The sequence below is a fragment of the Drosophila takahashii genome, chromosome X (assembly GCF_030179915.1).
Source record: "Drosophila takahashii strain IR98-3 E-12201 chromosome X, DtakHiC1v2, whole genome shotgun sequence".
Taxonomy (NCBI): Eukaryota; Metazoa; Arthropoda; class Insecta; order Diptera; family Drosophilidae; genus Drosophila; species Drosophila takahashii.
In genome coordinates, this window is record NC_091683.1 from 21298543 (window position 1) to 21313379 (window position 14837).

Genomic DNA, 14837 nt, shown 5'->3' on the forward strand with positions numbered 1-14837 from the left:
CCGGTGCAAGACAGTTACAAAATGCGACAACATTGTTGCCCTTTGGACTAAGCCAGACTTTCCCCAGCATTTTCCCGCCGCCTCAAGTGAAAATGGGGAAAATCGAACTGACGCAATGGCGTCTTGCTGATGGCATTCACTTTATTTTCGATCTCACATCGTTTTCATCTGTTTTTTTTTTTATTTTATTTTGTGTTTTTTCATTGTGTCCTCTACTTGTTCCATTTTGTGTTGCAATTGTGTGAGAATTTGTTGCAATTTGATTTTCTATTATCGAATAATTTGTGGAAATTCTCCCCGAAGAAAGGAGCAACAGGGAAAAATAAATTGCTTTACTGCGAATCTATAGCTTTTAAGGACAAGATAGGAAATGTATTTAATAAAGTTTCTGACCAGCTGGGGCTTATTGAAATATTTTTTATTGTATATTTTTATGTAGTTTAACAGATGAGCCAGCATCTTAAAACATCAAGATATATTTAAAATTCGAAATAGAGTGGGATAGCGCATAAAGTTGCATGAGTGGAAGGGAGAAAGACACATTCAAAATTCCAACTGTCCCACTGAGAACAAGTTGTTTACATTTCGAATTGATATGCCGCATATTAAATAACACATAACATCAAATTATCATCGTTTCATTTCAAGATTTTTATCGATATACATTAATAATTAAAATATCTTTAATTTGTGAAATCGTTCGAGATATTTGCAAAATTGTCTAAACTCAAAGTCAATTAAATAATTTGATTGCTCTGGCGTTCTGATTCCTCAGAGATAACTTATGTCCGAAAAATACTATTAATTTGGCTTGTTACGATTGGAATTCCGCTCCTGTCAACGTCATTAAAATGCCAAGTCAAATGTGATTTCGCTGGGCGAATGGAAATTGGAATGGGAGTGGCACTGGGGCTCAGGCAAACAAAGCAGGACCAAGCAATGAAATCTCTGCAGCAAACAAAATCAACAAAAATACAACAACAAAAAAGAAGGAGTTAGGACCAGGGGGATCAGAAAAAAAAGAAAATAGAAAAAAAAAGAAGACCAAGAGGCCGCCCGTGGAAATTGACAAAAGCAAACGAAATCAAAAAGCGAGAGACAATGGGCAACAGTATTGCATATTGATTGCGAACGGCAGCAGACCTGAAACTTCCCCTTGTCCCCCATTTTTTCACAATTTCCCCCCGCTTTCCCAGCACACCGACACTCACACACACTCTAACCCCTGGCAAATCAAATTGATTTGGAAATCCTTTTGGACAGCAGCGAGTGCAACAGAGAAAAGGAGTCGCAAAAATGGAGTCGGTGGGCGGTGATATACTGAGGAAATGCACTGGGAAAACCTTATATTCGTATTTTATTATCAGATTTTATTGAATATATTACTTTTGAATTTTCTTTATATTCTTTAAATTTATTATGATATATTTTAAAATATTTTATTTGGGATTTTCTGTATGATTCCTTTATTCTTAAGTTTGATTATTATTTTTGTTATTAATATAAATAATAATTTTTATTATATATTTATGCTATTATTATTTACTTATACTTTTTATTTTAATATAGTCTTCTTTAAACGTTGTATTTTTCCTAAAATAATTTTAATTATAATAAATTGTATTCTATATTTTGTACCTACCTAAATAATTTATTTCTTCAAGTTGTAATCATTGAATTCTTTATTTTAGAGGATGTTCTTTTAATATTAAGACTATGTTAAAAAAATAATATAAAGAAAACCCCCTATGGTTGGTATTAACTTTCCAATTCAACCACTACTTTCTCTCAGTGTGGAGGCTATGCAATGTCATCTCCCTTGACAACTGGAAAAATGTCTAACCATTGTTGTTGCTGGCTGCTCCGCTTCGCTGTGATGTGATTTTTGGGCATTGCAATTTTCTAAGCGGCTTAAAGGTGTTCATTCCGAGTCATTGACTCGTCAGCTTCCCCGCCCATTTCCACACCCTCCCCAAAATCCCCGACCTTATGCAATTTGTGTAGCTTAAAGCTACAAAAAAAAACCACACACAGAAAAAAAACAATGTCACCGACGGCGGGAAAAAAGAGGTAAATAAATGGAGGTAACATGGTTTTTATGCCTTTCGATCTGTACATATCACTGTGGTTATGTTTTACGAACTACAGGATATCAAGGGTCTATGGGGTCTATGGGGTCTACTAAATATACATTTTTCATGACCAAATTTTCATTTATAAAACATTTGATTTAATGGTATAATTATATAAAAAAAATATAAGTAAACATTTTTCAAACTTCTTAATATTTAAAAAATAAATTGGAATACAAAATTTAAATAAATAGCAAAACGTTACAATATTTTTATTACTTTTCTTGAATTTTCCCTGTTACAATGGGTAAAATTTCTTTGTTTATATTTAAAGTTAATTTTTTTGTTTTTATATTTTTATTGCTCTTGTTTTTCGCCCCTCCCCCCCGAGTGACCGCAAAAGTATATTTAAAATACTGTAGACAAGTGTAAAAAGTGGCAAAACGTTACGCGGTTGCATTCAATCGTTTTGTGGTTTGGTTTGTGTTATCCACTGCACCGCCCACATTGTGGTTTGACAATTTATGGAGCTGACCATACATTTTCCACCCAACCAAAAAAAATGTGGAAAAAAATTCGAGTTGAGGAAAATTTGCATTGCGAAAATAATTAGAAAATCGTCTTGCAGGCCCACAAAATTGTGTGTCAATGCATTTTATTTAGTGTATGTATGTCCATGAAAGCCCACAGATGGCCAAAATATGTTGAAAATAATTTCCAAAGCACAAATGCGCCAACGAGGCGTATGTGTAATATTTCAATCGAAACAATTAAATTGTTTTCCATTGCCTTGGCAATTTCAAAAAACAAAATCTGCAGTCAGGCAGACTTGAGTCTTAAAAACAAAAAGAACAAAGGATACAGAAAATCAGGAAATGCATAAAGTGTACAATTTTAAAAGAAAAAAACTCCAGTAATCTATTCTTGTAAACGAAATAATGCCAAAACAATAATTTAAATCAGCAATCATTTAAATTCAAATATTACTTTACATTTATTAGCTACAACCTTTTTATTCCTCAGCCGTTTATGCCATTCGCTTGCAAACGAAGACGAAAATGTGGCAAAATACTAAGCCCGCTAATTAGTCAAAGACAAAAATTGTTGGCAAATGTTTGTAGCAAATAGATAATTGCAGCTGCGGTGTTTTCGGGGGGCTTCGAGGGTTTCGAGTGTAAATGCTGTGGCAACTTATACCGCACACGTTCGCCAGGACACTGGCTTAATATGACATGTGGGCGGGTTTGTTCCGCAGAAGTCCTGCCGCAGACAGAGAAGCCGCAAGTCGGCAACAGCAAAGGGGTGGTGGGTGGAATGGAGTAGAAGGACACCTTTGCGTGCGGCTTTCCCACCCACAAACACTCTACACCCCATTCATCGCCTCCAATCTCAAGTTTCCCGCTGAGATAGCCTGGATTTTTCCACGTAAATAGAGTTGTCTCATAGTTGTCATATGCAGGTTACATTTTAACTTCCACCAATTGATTTAAATTTGTTTAAAAACATTAATGAATATTATTATTAGGGGGCTGGAAAATATTATACAAGCTGAATTTCCCATTTTAAAATATTGCAAAGTAAATTTAAAGTGCCACAATTATTATAATATTTTGGTTCATTTATTCTAAGTACTATACAAACTGGATTTTCCCATCAAAAATATCATAAACTGTTTAAATATAATTTATTAAGGATTGTAAGGAAATACTATAAAAGTTTAATTTAAATTGTATTCAATAGATATAATTTTTATTCGAGAAAAAACACATTTATTTTATTTTTTTATTTTTTTTTAAATTCTGGCTTACAAATACATTTTTATTGTTTTTTCAATTTAAAACTATTATATAAGACTTCATTTAATGGAAAGAAAATGATCCTGGAAACGAATGTCCTTCAGCCAAGCAAAAACATAAATTTGGTAATATTTTAAATTTTTAGGTGAATAAAATATCTTAAAAATCAAACAATTTCCCCTTGAATAGCTTTCATCTGTTGCTATTACTTTCGCATATCTAGAAACGTGGTGAATGTAAGCCATCAAATCAAAGTCTTGGCCATAAACGAGCTGAGTACTCAGCACCCACATCTCCTGCAGCGTCATGGCCCCCCTTGTGGGGCCAGAACCACCCCGGCATACCCGTTCCATCGCAAGCCCCCCAAGGATCCCGGGATCTCGGGTGCTCCGTCGACGCTGTCGTGAAGGTGTCGTGTTGAACATGTTAGGTGTCTTGTCGCTTATCATGTTAAGTGGGTGCACCCACGACTACGTGCCCGGCATGTGGGGAACGGTAGCGGGAACGGGAACCCCCATATCCTCCCCCCTACCCCTCAAAGGGGGCGGCACGGCGGCCATGTGTCTATGGTAATTTTCATAGAAAATATGTAAAATTTCCAAGACACACAGACAGACAGACAGTTAAAGAAAAACAAAAAAACAAGAGCAGAGCAAGTGGGGAAATTAGCAACAACATTTGCCACTCATCTCGATACAAAGAACACTGAGAAAAAACAAATCGAATCAAAAAGGCCTTATGAAAAGGTATGTTTAATATCTCATAACTTAATTAAAAATCATGGAATTTTAAAAAATATTTGTACTGCTGTAAAATTTAAACTGTTAACTTTGTCTCTAAAATTGTATAAATATTTTAAAAATGTTTTCTTTACTTAAGAAAAATATATGTGTTAACATCCACATAAGTTAATGGCCAATAAAAAATTATAAAAACAACAAATTTATTGGTAAAGTATTAATGAACGACAATGGAAATTCTTTGGAAGAGATGAAAATTCTTATTAATAAATACAAAAAAAGAAACATAAAGAAGTTCAGAGCAAGGAAAAATATTGACATGACAAAGTGGTATTTTAAATTTAAGTTGCTTTTAAAAATCTAAAAAATTCCATCTTGAAGAATCTAAAAATACTGCAGGTCCAGGAATTTCTTTCACTCTTTTTTTACAGTGTACTTTTGAGCCGGGCGCTCCTTGGGTCCTCTGCCACTTGGCCTACTCCTGGCAGCTAATTTCTTTTTAAAGTGCGCGACTCTGGCTCCTTGGGCTACACGGTGTGATGATGCTGCCACTGATGTTGATGCTGATGCCAGGACAAGCTCATTTGCACCTCATTAAATGCTGCCACTCGACCCGATGACGACAACGAGTGGAACAAGAAGCGACAGCAGCTAAATCAGTGCCCAAAGAATACGACATGTAAGCATTTCCACATCTACATAACCCCGACAAGATGAGGACCTTTGAGGCGGAGGAGGGCGAAATCTGAGCCAGTGTTTACATCTCGCGGGCTAATGAATCCTCATCCTCGTTTTGCAGGGCATCGTATGTTGTGTCAATTGATGGAATTTTTGCAAAGTGCCAAGAAACGGAATAAATGGCTAAATTAACCATAATATGTGATAATATCTAGACTAGCAGACCTAGCATAAATATCAAATAACAAATAGTTATACCAAAAAAACTAAAGATTACAAAAGTCAAAAAATATTTATGACTAAAGCGAAATTTACTTTACTTTTATTTGCCTCAAAATAAATTATTCGAAGGTGTCAAAGAAATAACTTGTAAAGGTGTCAAAAAGTATGCAATAATTATTATCAATACGAAAGTCTAATGGTTCATTTCGAAAACGTCGTTCTATTTTCACTGCATACTTTTAGACACCTTTTTACCATAATGATTATTTCGCCATAAAAATCTTTAACAGACTTAAAAAAATATTAAACCACTACTTTTAAAGCGTAAAATGGCCAATGGAAAGTTTTGCAAAAATATATGGAGCATGTGATGTGAAGAGGGATTGAGAATTAAAGTGAATGGTTCTCGAAATAGAAGTCGCTGGCAATTAGGCCGGGATTTAATTGAGCTGCATTGTTGGCATTTGGGTCCTCGAAGTGCTCGACTTGGCCACTCAAAACTCAAACCCCAGATCGCTGTTATTATTATTATTATCATCCGTCGGCCGGGGCTCGCGTTGCCCATTAAATCAAATTAAGTTAATTTGCCGCACTGCGCACACAATAACGTCATCAGAGAGTGCCATCCCATCCCAGAGCCATCCCATTTTCCCATTCCATCCGCCCTCGAGTGTGTCTGAGCACTGCTAATAAACGTCATCGATGCATTGATGCATGCCAATTAGCAGGAGGAGCTGTAAACTGGGAATAACCATCATGGACATGAAGCCAGCCGGCTCTCCCTGCTCCTCCTCCTGCTGCATCCATCTACTGATGATGCTGCATCATCTTTGGCACAAAAACTCAACTGCAATTGCCGCATTAATTGCAACTGTCAACCGGCTGTGACCCGCTTAACCCTTGACTGCCTGCCTCCTCATCCTCATCTCCATCCGCCTCCTGTCAAGCATCCTGTCAACCCAGCCGCCTGCCTGGCAGGCATCCTTCCGCCATCCTTCCACGGAAATCCCCGCGGCCGGAGTCAATCATCCGGACAGGCAGGCATCACGGTTTTTAGTACAGTGAACCACCGACGGAACGTAGTAATTATGGCCAACGGTCCACAGTACGTATGGGTGATATTCTAGAGAAAAGTGTAAATAAAAATAGGGAATATAGAAATAACTATAGCCAAGCAAGGCAGGCAAGAAAATTATAGAAAAAATAACAGTTTCTTTACCTTAAAAATAAATATTTTTCAAGCATAGCACTTAAGCTTTATTTAAAGCAAAATGTAAAGCTAAATTAAATGCAACAGCTTACTGAAGCAACAAAAAAGGAAGAAAAATCAATAAGTTCTTAACTTTTATTTATTTTAATTTAAGACAAAAGTAGTTACAATTTGCCTCGATAATATTTTCGAAATTAGAAATAAATAAATATGCTACTTGATTAAAGGAATTCATTACTTCCATCTTAGATTCAGTTAAGTAAATTTAACAGCAATTCCCAAATAAATATATTTGGTTTGTAATAATTCCAAATTATTCCCCCTTTTAAGGCAACTAAATAGATGTATCCTTTTTTTCCCACCCCCACCCCCGCTGTCATTTATCCAGCTCGACAAGTTGACAATCTCCGCTCTGGCTTTGTGCTATCCCATCATCCAGACCGGGGATAAAATGAAGATCATCCATCAGCAAATCATTGACCATCAAGGAGTTATTGTCCGGGCAGAGATTGTGCCTTGCTTTATGTCCAGGCCATTTCTTTGCCATTTATTCTGAGCCGGGCTTTAAGTGTTCGAGGAGGAGGAGAAGGAGGAGCAGTTGGGGGAGGCGGGAAACTTTCAAAAGCAAATTTCCCCGAGGATCCAAGGAGCCGGAGCTCCGACTGCCGTCGACTATAAACGTCATCGGAATTCCCCAAAGCCATTAAGCGCAAATGTATGCAACACCCAAGCCAACCGGAAAAAAAGAGGAGCTGGAACTGAAACTGAAGCTGAAATAACTGAAAAATGTGAGCTGGCATGTCCCGCCAATATCTCACGCCCGATCCCGCCCCCCAATCTTGGCAACACTTCATTAGCAAGCTCCGGAAAAAAGCGCCAGGACCTCCTTCTCCTCCTCCTCGCTCTCATCCAGCTCCTCAATAATTTCATTTTGCAACACTATTGGCTCGCCTTGAACTAAAAAGTAATTTCATTGATTACCAGCGAGTCCTCGCGCAGAAAGGATAACAAGCCAAGCCAGCTACCAAACGAAAGATCTACACTGTTGAATACATTTTAAGCTAATAAAATATCGAAATAAAAATATAATTAGTCAAAATACAAATTCTTGATTTCTCAGTTCTTAAACGATAATAAAATATTATTAGATAAATAAATGAATTATTGAACTAAAAAGTTGATCTGTATATTAAATTAATAAACCAATTAACATACTAAACTTTTTCTTTAAATTATTTGAATTAATCGGAAAAGACTGCTACTTTGGTCCATTATCTTGATATATAAAATATATATTTTTTATTATTCTAAAAGTTTTTTTATTACTATTGTATACACATTTTTATTTACAGATGATTAGATTGTTTAGCATTACCATTTTGTACGTTTTGAATCGTGGACTTAAATAATTGTTTATAATACAATTTTATTTTAAACATTTTTTTACTAATTAAAATTAAAATTCCATCTTTATTGCCGTTTTTTCGAGCAGTGTAATCAGCCAAAAGCCAAGCCATAACCAAACCGAACCCAAACAGAAGCGAAGCGAGCAACGACACCAGCCACTTGGGATTTGGCGGGGGAATGGATATTGGTCCTGGTCGTGGTCCTCGTCCTGGTTCTTCCTCCTCCTCGTCCTTCCTGCTCATCCTGACTCTCGTTTTGGTCCTGGCATTGGCATATTGGAGAGGGTTCCAGCACTGCGGTTATTCCGGAATGGTCGGGGATGCCGATATGGCATCCATTGTTGCGCTGTAAGTAGCACTTTCATAAGCAAACACAACGAGCGCAAATCAAAATCGTAAAGCGTTCGATTTCTTAAGTAAATCAAATAAAAATAAAACAAATCATCTATACACTTCAATAGAAACCCGCACATTGGCATAAGGTTGTGAATAAATCATTTAATATTTTGAGTATAAATCTTACACATTCTGATAATTTGTTCATTGCGTTTTAAATTATGATTTTCACGAAATAAAATGTATATTTTCGTATTGGGAAAATATCTGAATTACACATTTTTGTTTAAAAATTATTCAAATTGATTTTAAAAATATAATGAAAAGCAATTTATAGGGGTGCCACAAAATTAGTTAGATTTTTTCAAATCTCTTTTAAAAGTCAAAAAAGTTGTCTAAGAGTATGGTACAATATATTTGTAACCCAAAAGTTGTATGAATTCATACAGGAAGACGACTTACCTTTACTCACTGCATATTTTTAGATACACATATAATTATAATACACTTATACTATTTTTATGAATTTTACCCCCTTATTAATATTCACATTTTGAAGGAATTATTGATTTTAATGCCTTTTGATTAAAAATGTTGTTACTTTAAATTTGTTTTAGAAAATGTACTCGTAATATTAAAATATTTTTAAAAATACTGTATTAAACGAATGGATGACTGACTGTCAGCCTTTGTCTGTCTGGTGACTTTCCCATACTTTTCCCCACTGCCCCCACTCCACCCACTTACTGGGCAATCAAAATGTCCTGCCCTTTCGACCCCTTACAGAAAATGAATGATTGGATCAATGACGATGAGTGACTGAAATGGGGGTTATTTTTTGGAGATCAGAGGGGGGCGAAGGTTGCGTCTTTGTAACTTTGAATGCCCCCAGTTCTTCCCCAGTTTTCCCGCAGTTTTCCCCCGGTTTTTCCCCCCTTTGAACCATCCACACAAAGCGCTTTAATGGCTTTGTTGCCGTGGGAGTCCTTTTGGCTGTGTGCTCAAGCCAAAGAATCGTTTCCAATGCCTTTAATGATAAGCTGGCAGTTTTCCCGGCTATCCCTTCGACTCTCCCGCCCCTTTCCCCCTTCTAAGGACGAAAATTAACTTATCAAACATACATTACCGACCCAGAGTTAACATTTAACAGCATTAACGTTAACACACACAACCAAGAACTCAAGTGGGGATTCCCCACTTTCTACACCTCTTTTCTTATATATTTTACACAGTAAATATTGGTAAATGTATAATGTATTTATTGCCTTGAAGAATTCATATAGCATGCGCATTACAGTTTAAATTTATGTTTTTTATTGCAATCTTTAGCATTTAGAAGGAATTCATTAAACAATTTAAAAAGAATATTTTAGATGTTTCCTAAAAAATAAAGTATTTCGCAGTCTGTTTTGTTGATTTAGTTTCTTGTGATTTAATATTTATTTTTCCGCGTGTGCCCTTTTCCGGCCAACAATCGACCTCAACCTTAACTAATGGCAGAAAACGTTCACTGCGAATTCCCCAAACAATTGAAAGTTGCCCAGATGCTGCGCCTGGCAGGGTTGTGGAAAATGTGGAAAAGCGGGTTCGGAAAAGCGTGGCGAAAAGAAAAGCACACATTGCCTCGAGCTGTTGTTGGTCGCTGATTGAGTTGGAGCTATAGCTCCTCGGGATAATGGATAGTGTAGATGCAGGATGCAGGTCTCTCTCTCGTTCAGATCGAAAATTAAATGAAAATCTATTATAATAAACAGCAAAAAGGAAACTAAATTTGTATAAAAACAATAAAAATAAAATAAACATAGTTTAACTTAGCTTAAACTTTACAGATACCGTTTTTTCATAATTTCCTAAATTTTAAAACCATCGATATTATCGATAATGGTATTTCGTTTTACCAACCCTAGTTTTCTCTAGTTTATTTATATGTTCATTTAACACTTTATTTAATTTAATTTAAGACTCTATAACATTTTCCTTTACGGTTTAAAAATGTTCCTTAACATGTATCCAATATGAAAACGTGTAGCTAGACTTCTGCAGACTTCTAGCTGTGTTTTGCCTTATGCTCACCATCTGTCTGCCGTCGGAATAAAATGATTTAATGGCCTAGGCCCGAACAATAAGTCTAAGTGCGACTAAAATTCCGGCAGCACATGGACGTGGAGTCCTCGAGCCCCCCTTCATTCACCGAATCCCAATCTGTGAGACCCCCTCCTCCCCTCTTCCCTTTGGCGGCAGAAATTATTGGAAAATTCATTAATAAGCGAACGGGAAATGGGAAAATTGCGCGAACGCAACTAAACAACAGAAACGCAAGACGACACAACTCGCACTGAAATAAATTTCTAAATTTGTGTTTAGAAAAGACAAAAAATAGTTTAATAAAAATGCAATTTACTTCAAGGTTTTCTTAGTAATAACATTCAATTGATAAACTCAATTTAATTGTTTAAAAAATTTCTTTGACTTTTTGGCAAAATATTTATATACTTTAAAGAAAGTAACAAAACACAATATTCTGTTTCTAAACCTTTAATAACATTACATTTCGTATTTATTAGGATGATCAAAAATTACACATATTTTCTATTTAAATTTCCCTGTCTGCCTGGCAAATGAAGTGTGTTTTATAATTACAATAGAAATCATGCATTTCTCCGTTCGCAAGCCAAACGCAGCTCACACCTTGTGTGTAATTTCTGGGATATCCGATGTGCCATTTCAGAAATTTGGCTGCCTTTCCGGTGGCCAATGATACAAATTCGCCCTTCTCCTCGCGATCGTGAATGCCCAGCCAGTAATATGAGTTTGTGGCGAGTCTCACTTTGAGTGCATTCAGTTCCGATTCGTTTTGGATCGCTGCCAAATAGCCGCCCATCTGGCGACAGGTCTCTCCAGCTGTGGGCCAATCCTGAATTTCGTTGTTTTCAATATAAAAGTATCTCGAATCGATTTGCTCGAACTTTGGTGGTATATGTTTTAGATTATTCCTAGAGAGCTTCTTCTGCGGCAGTTTGTTCAAAATATCCTGTGAACTGTTCTGCAGCGCCAAAAACTGGTCATCCAGCTGGTTCTGAAGGTCCTGCAGTTTTGTCTCGAAGTCCTCCTTCGTTATCATCGTCTTGAGGGACTCTTTAATACCATCCAATTTATCCTGGATTTCGGGTTCCTGGAAAGCGGCCAAGGATGGACGCAAATTAAGGATTATAAGGACGCCCAAAAAATAGGATGCAAACTGCAGCATTCTCGTCAAATTCTCTAACCACTCAGGGCGAATATTGCCAACTAACTAAAGGTAATCACCTTATGGTATAAAAAGAGGAATAAACATTCCAATTAACAAACGCGCTTTTATAATGGAATATAATCAGTGTTTTAATCGCATGTTTTTGCGGCTTTGCCAAAATATTTCTTTGTTTAATTGTAAGCCTTTGTTTCAAAAATATTGCGCAGTTTTTAAACAGTACTGAAAATGCTTTTATAAATATATTTATTTTATTTATTTATTATAAATATTCTTGTATGGTTATTAACAAAAAAAAAACAAAGAAAACCTATATTGTGGGAACCACAAAATATGAATTGGGAAAATAATTAATTTTACCATTTATAAATTGGGTGTTTAAACAATTTTAGATATGGAAATTTCCAATATTAGTTTAAAAACGGTCCTTGGCAGGAATTTTGTAATATTTCTTATTTTTTGCAGTGTTTAATGGCGGAAACGGAGATGAGATGAGGTTGCCAGATGGACAGACAGGCAGTTTGGTTTAATTGCACCCACATGGACTCCCTCACACGCACACACACTATCTCACTCACACACATACACATAGGCAGCTTCTGTTTTGTGTTTAGGCTGCATGAATAATTGCCAAACTGGCTTCGCAGGCCGCGAGGTGCATTTTACTGGGGGACTGGAAGGATATACGGAGGGGAATACGATGGGGCTTCAGGGGCTGCGGGGGCCGCAGGATCCCACAGGATTGCCGAAAGTCGAAACGGCACTTAAATCATCAATGAATGAACGAATGAACAAATGAACGAGTGAGCGAGTGAATGAGGGGAAAATGAAATGCGGAGCAATGAAAGGCAATTGGCCAAATGAGCGAGCAGGATTTCCTCCTGATAATTCTTTAAATTAAAGAAATGTTAGGAAAGTGTAATTGTCAGTGTAATGCTAATCAATATTTAATGCAACTAACCAGTAACATTTCGAAACAAAGAAATATTTTGGCAAACCACAAAAATATGCACACAAAAATAAAAAACAATTTAAAATGCACTTATCTTTAGTATGACTATCAAATATATGTTTTGTGCGTTTTTTTTAAATAAATAATTTTAGTATGCCAAAATCGGTTGTGTTAAGTGGTTCTCAGTTCGCTTCCTATTTTATTTGCCATTTTTGACATTTTAAAGAATTATTGGACAATTCTCAGGATTGCGAAAAGAAGGCTTTTGCAAATAAGGAAAATTTAAGTAACACATTAATGGAAAAAGTACAGAATTTTTGGATGCAAATTAAAACTAATGATTAACTGCTGAACTTAGAAATATATAGGTTTTGATTTATATAAAAATTCAATAGATCTACAAAAATGGTTTAAACCGATAAATAAAAGAAGTTTAAGGTAAAATGTGGAAGAAGTGCCAAGTTAAATGCTGGAAATACACGCAGACTTCGAATGAAATGAATAAAGTAGAGGAACTACTGACCAACTGGCTAGTGACCAAGTGGACCACTGACTGCTAACTACTGACCCAGACACGAAAAATCCCCCACTGGCACCTCAAGTTGTTGCCGCATTCTTTTGGAATTTGTTGCCACTTTTTTTGGGCTGAGGGCGGAGGGCAAAGGTCACGCGACCGCAGAAGTATCACAATCTCCCAAAAGCTGACCGCAGCAACGGTTTCTGGTTCGGTCTGGTTCTGCGTCTGACTCCGGGGACATGCCCCCATCCCTGGGAAAAGGAATCCACAACTGACTACGTGCCCACATCGTGCACTCGAAGAAACTATACAAAACTATTCGAAAAAATAGACACATCAGTCCCAAAATTACAACGTAACTAATCCATTTTTCTTGATTTCCAAAATTGTATAATTTAATTAAAATTATTTAACAGATTTCGTTATACTTAAGACCAATTAAAACATAAGTAAAATATACATAAGCATAATTTAATTTAAAGTAAAGAGGACTGATCGTTCACCAAAATATTTGACAAATGAATTTATAGAAAATATAGACAGTGTTAAAGAAAATATATTATATATTATAAATTATTATATTATATTAAAGAAAATATATATTGTTATTGTTATATATTATTTATTGTCTGGAAATAAAACATCAAACTAAAAGAAGGATTATAGTTTAAGAAAATACTTATATGCTTCAAACAAAATTAAAATTAAATAAGCATTTTCACTTGGAAATTCTCTGAATGTGCCTTTGCCGCCCGACTGCAGATACTCCTCTATATATTTTATTTGGTTTTATTGATTTTATAAAAAGGTTATATCTATGACTCCAACAGGGAACGCTGGTTGATCGGGCCGCATATATGTATATATACTTATATATACATGTATAAACAGGAGATGGGGAAAAATGGGGGCAGCCAAGTTGAGGCATTTTGGCTTTTAATTTCAATTTGACAAGCAAAACAGTTGGCACTTTTTCTCTCTCTTCGACTACGTGCAAATCGTTTCGGAAGTCTGGGGAGTTTTCCTTTTCCTCCATCCGCCTTTTCCCGCTTTTCCCCGCTTTTCCCGCCTTTCGCCCATCGCCGATATATTCCCGTCCGCATTAGAGTCGCAATTGAAGAACTCGACGTTTTACAATAACTCACGGCATTTGATGACGTCTTCTGGTATTCCCTATCTTTCTTTATCACTGTAAGGTGCGGAACGGGAAAATAAGGCTTGAAATTGGTAAAAATGTTAACGTGTCCATAATAAAAATAAAAAATAAGTTTAAACAATATATTTTGAGTTATTTACTATAAATTAACACAGAAATTTCTACACGCAAACAAAATTGATCCCACATAATATCTAATTGATCATCGCTTCAGATCAAGTTTTTTTTGGGAGTAGTGTTTTTGACATCCCATTTTTAAGTGATTTTTAAGCCCTACTGGTTTATAATTTTTCCTGTCTCTTAAATGGTATTTCCCTTTTAAAGATTTCCCAAATCAGCCTGGGAATCTTATGAAACGCACTGTCTGAGTTTTCCTTCGCCCCATGTACGTGCGTTTAAATCTTCGATAACTTTTCCGTCGGTACGTGACTAAAATGCAATGCGACCTATAGAGACTACCAAATGTCCAAATGGCTCGGATATGTGTGCACATCTCTGGGTTTTT

At 36.1% G+C, this 14837-nt stretch overlaps 1 protein-coding gene across 1 annotated transcript; it reads right to left on the reverse strand.

Moving 5' to 3' along the window:
• Positions 1-7571: 7571 nt before the first annotated feature.
• On the reverse strand, positions 7572-11707 carry LOC108065466 (uncharacterized). The gene is made up of 2 exons (XM_044396161.1): positions 11149-11707; positions 7572-7675 (listed from the first exon to the last, which is right to left on the reverse strand). The coding sequence occupies exons 1-2, from the start codon at positions 11705-11707 to the stop codon at positions 7572-7574; spliced, it is 663 nt and encodes a 220-aa protein (XP_044252096.1).
• Positions 11708-14837: the final 3130 nt, after the last annotated feature.

Coding starts and splice junctions, on each gene's coding strand:
- LOC108065466 (XM_044396161.1), bottom strand. CDS start 11,707: ATGCTGCAGTTTGCATCCTATTTTTTGGGCGTCCTTATAATCCTTAAT. Junction 7,676..11,148: donor TCCCAGAAATTACACACAAG/GTGTGAGCTGCG, acceptor ATTACTTTTTAG/TTCAAGGCGAGCCAATAGTG.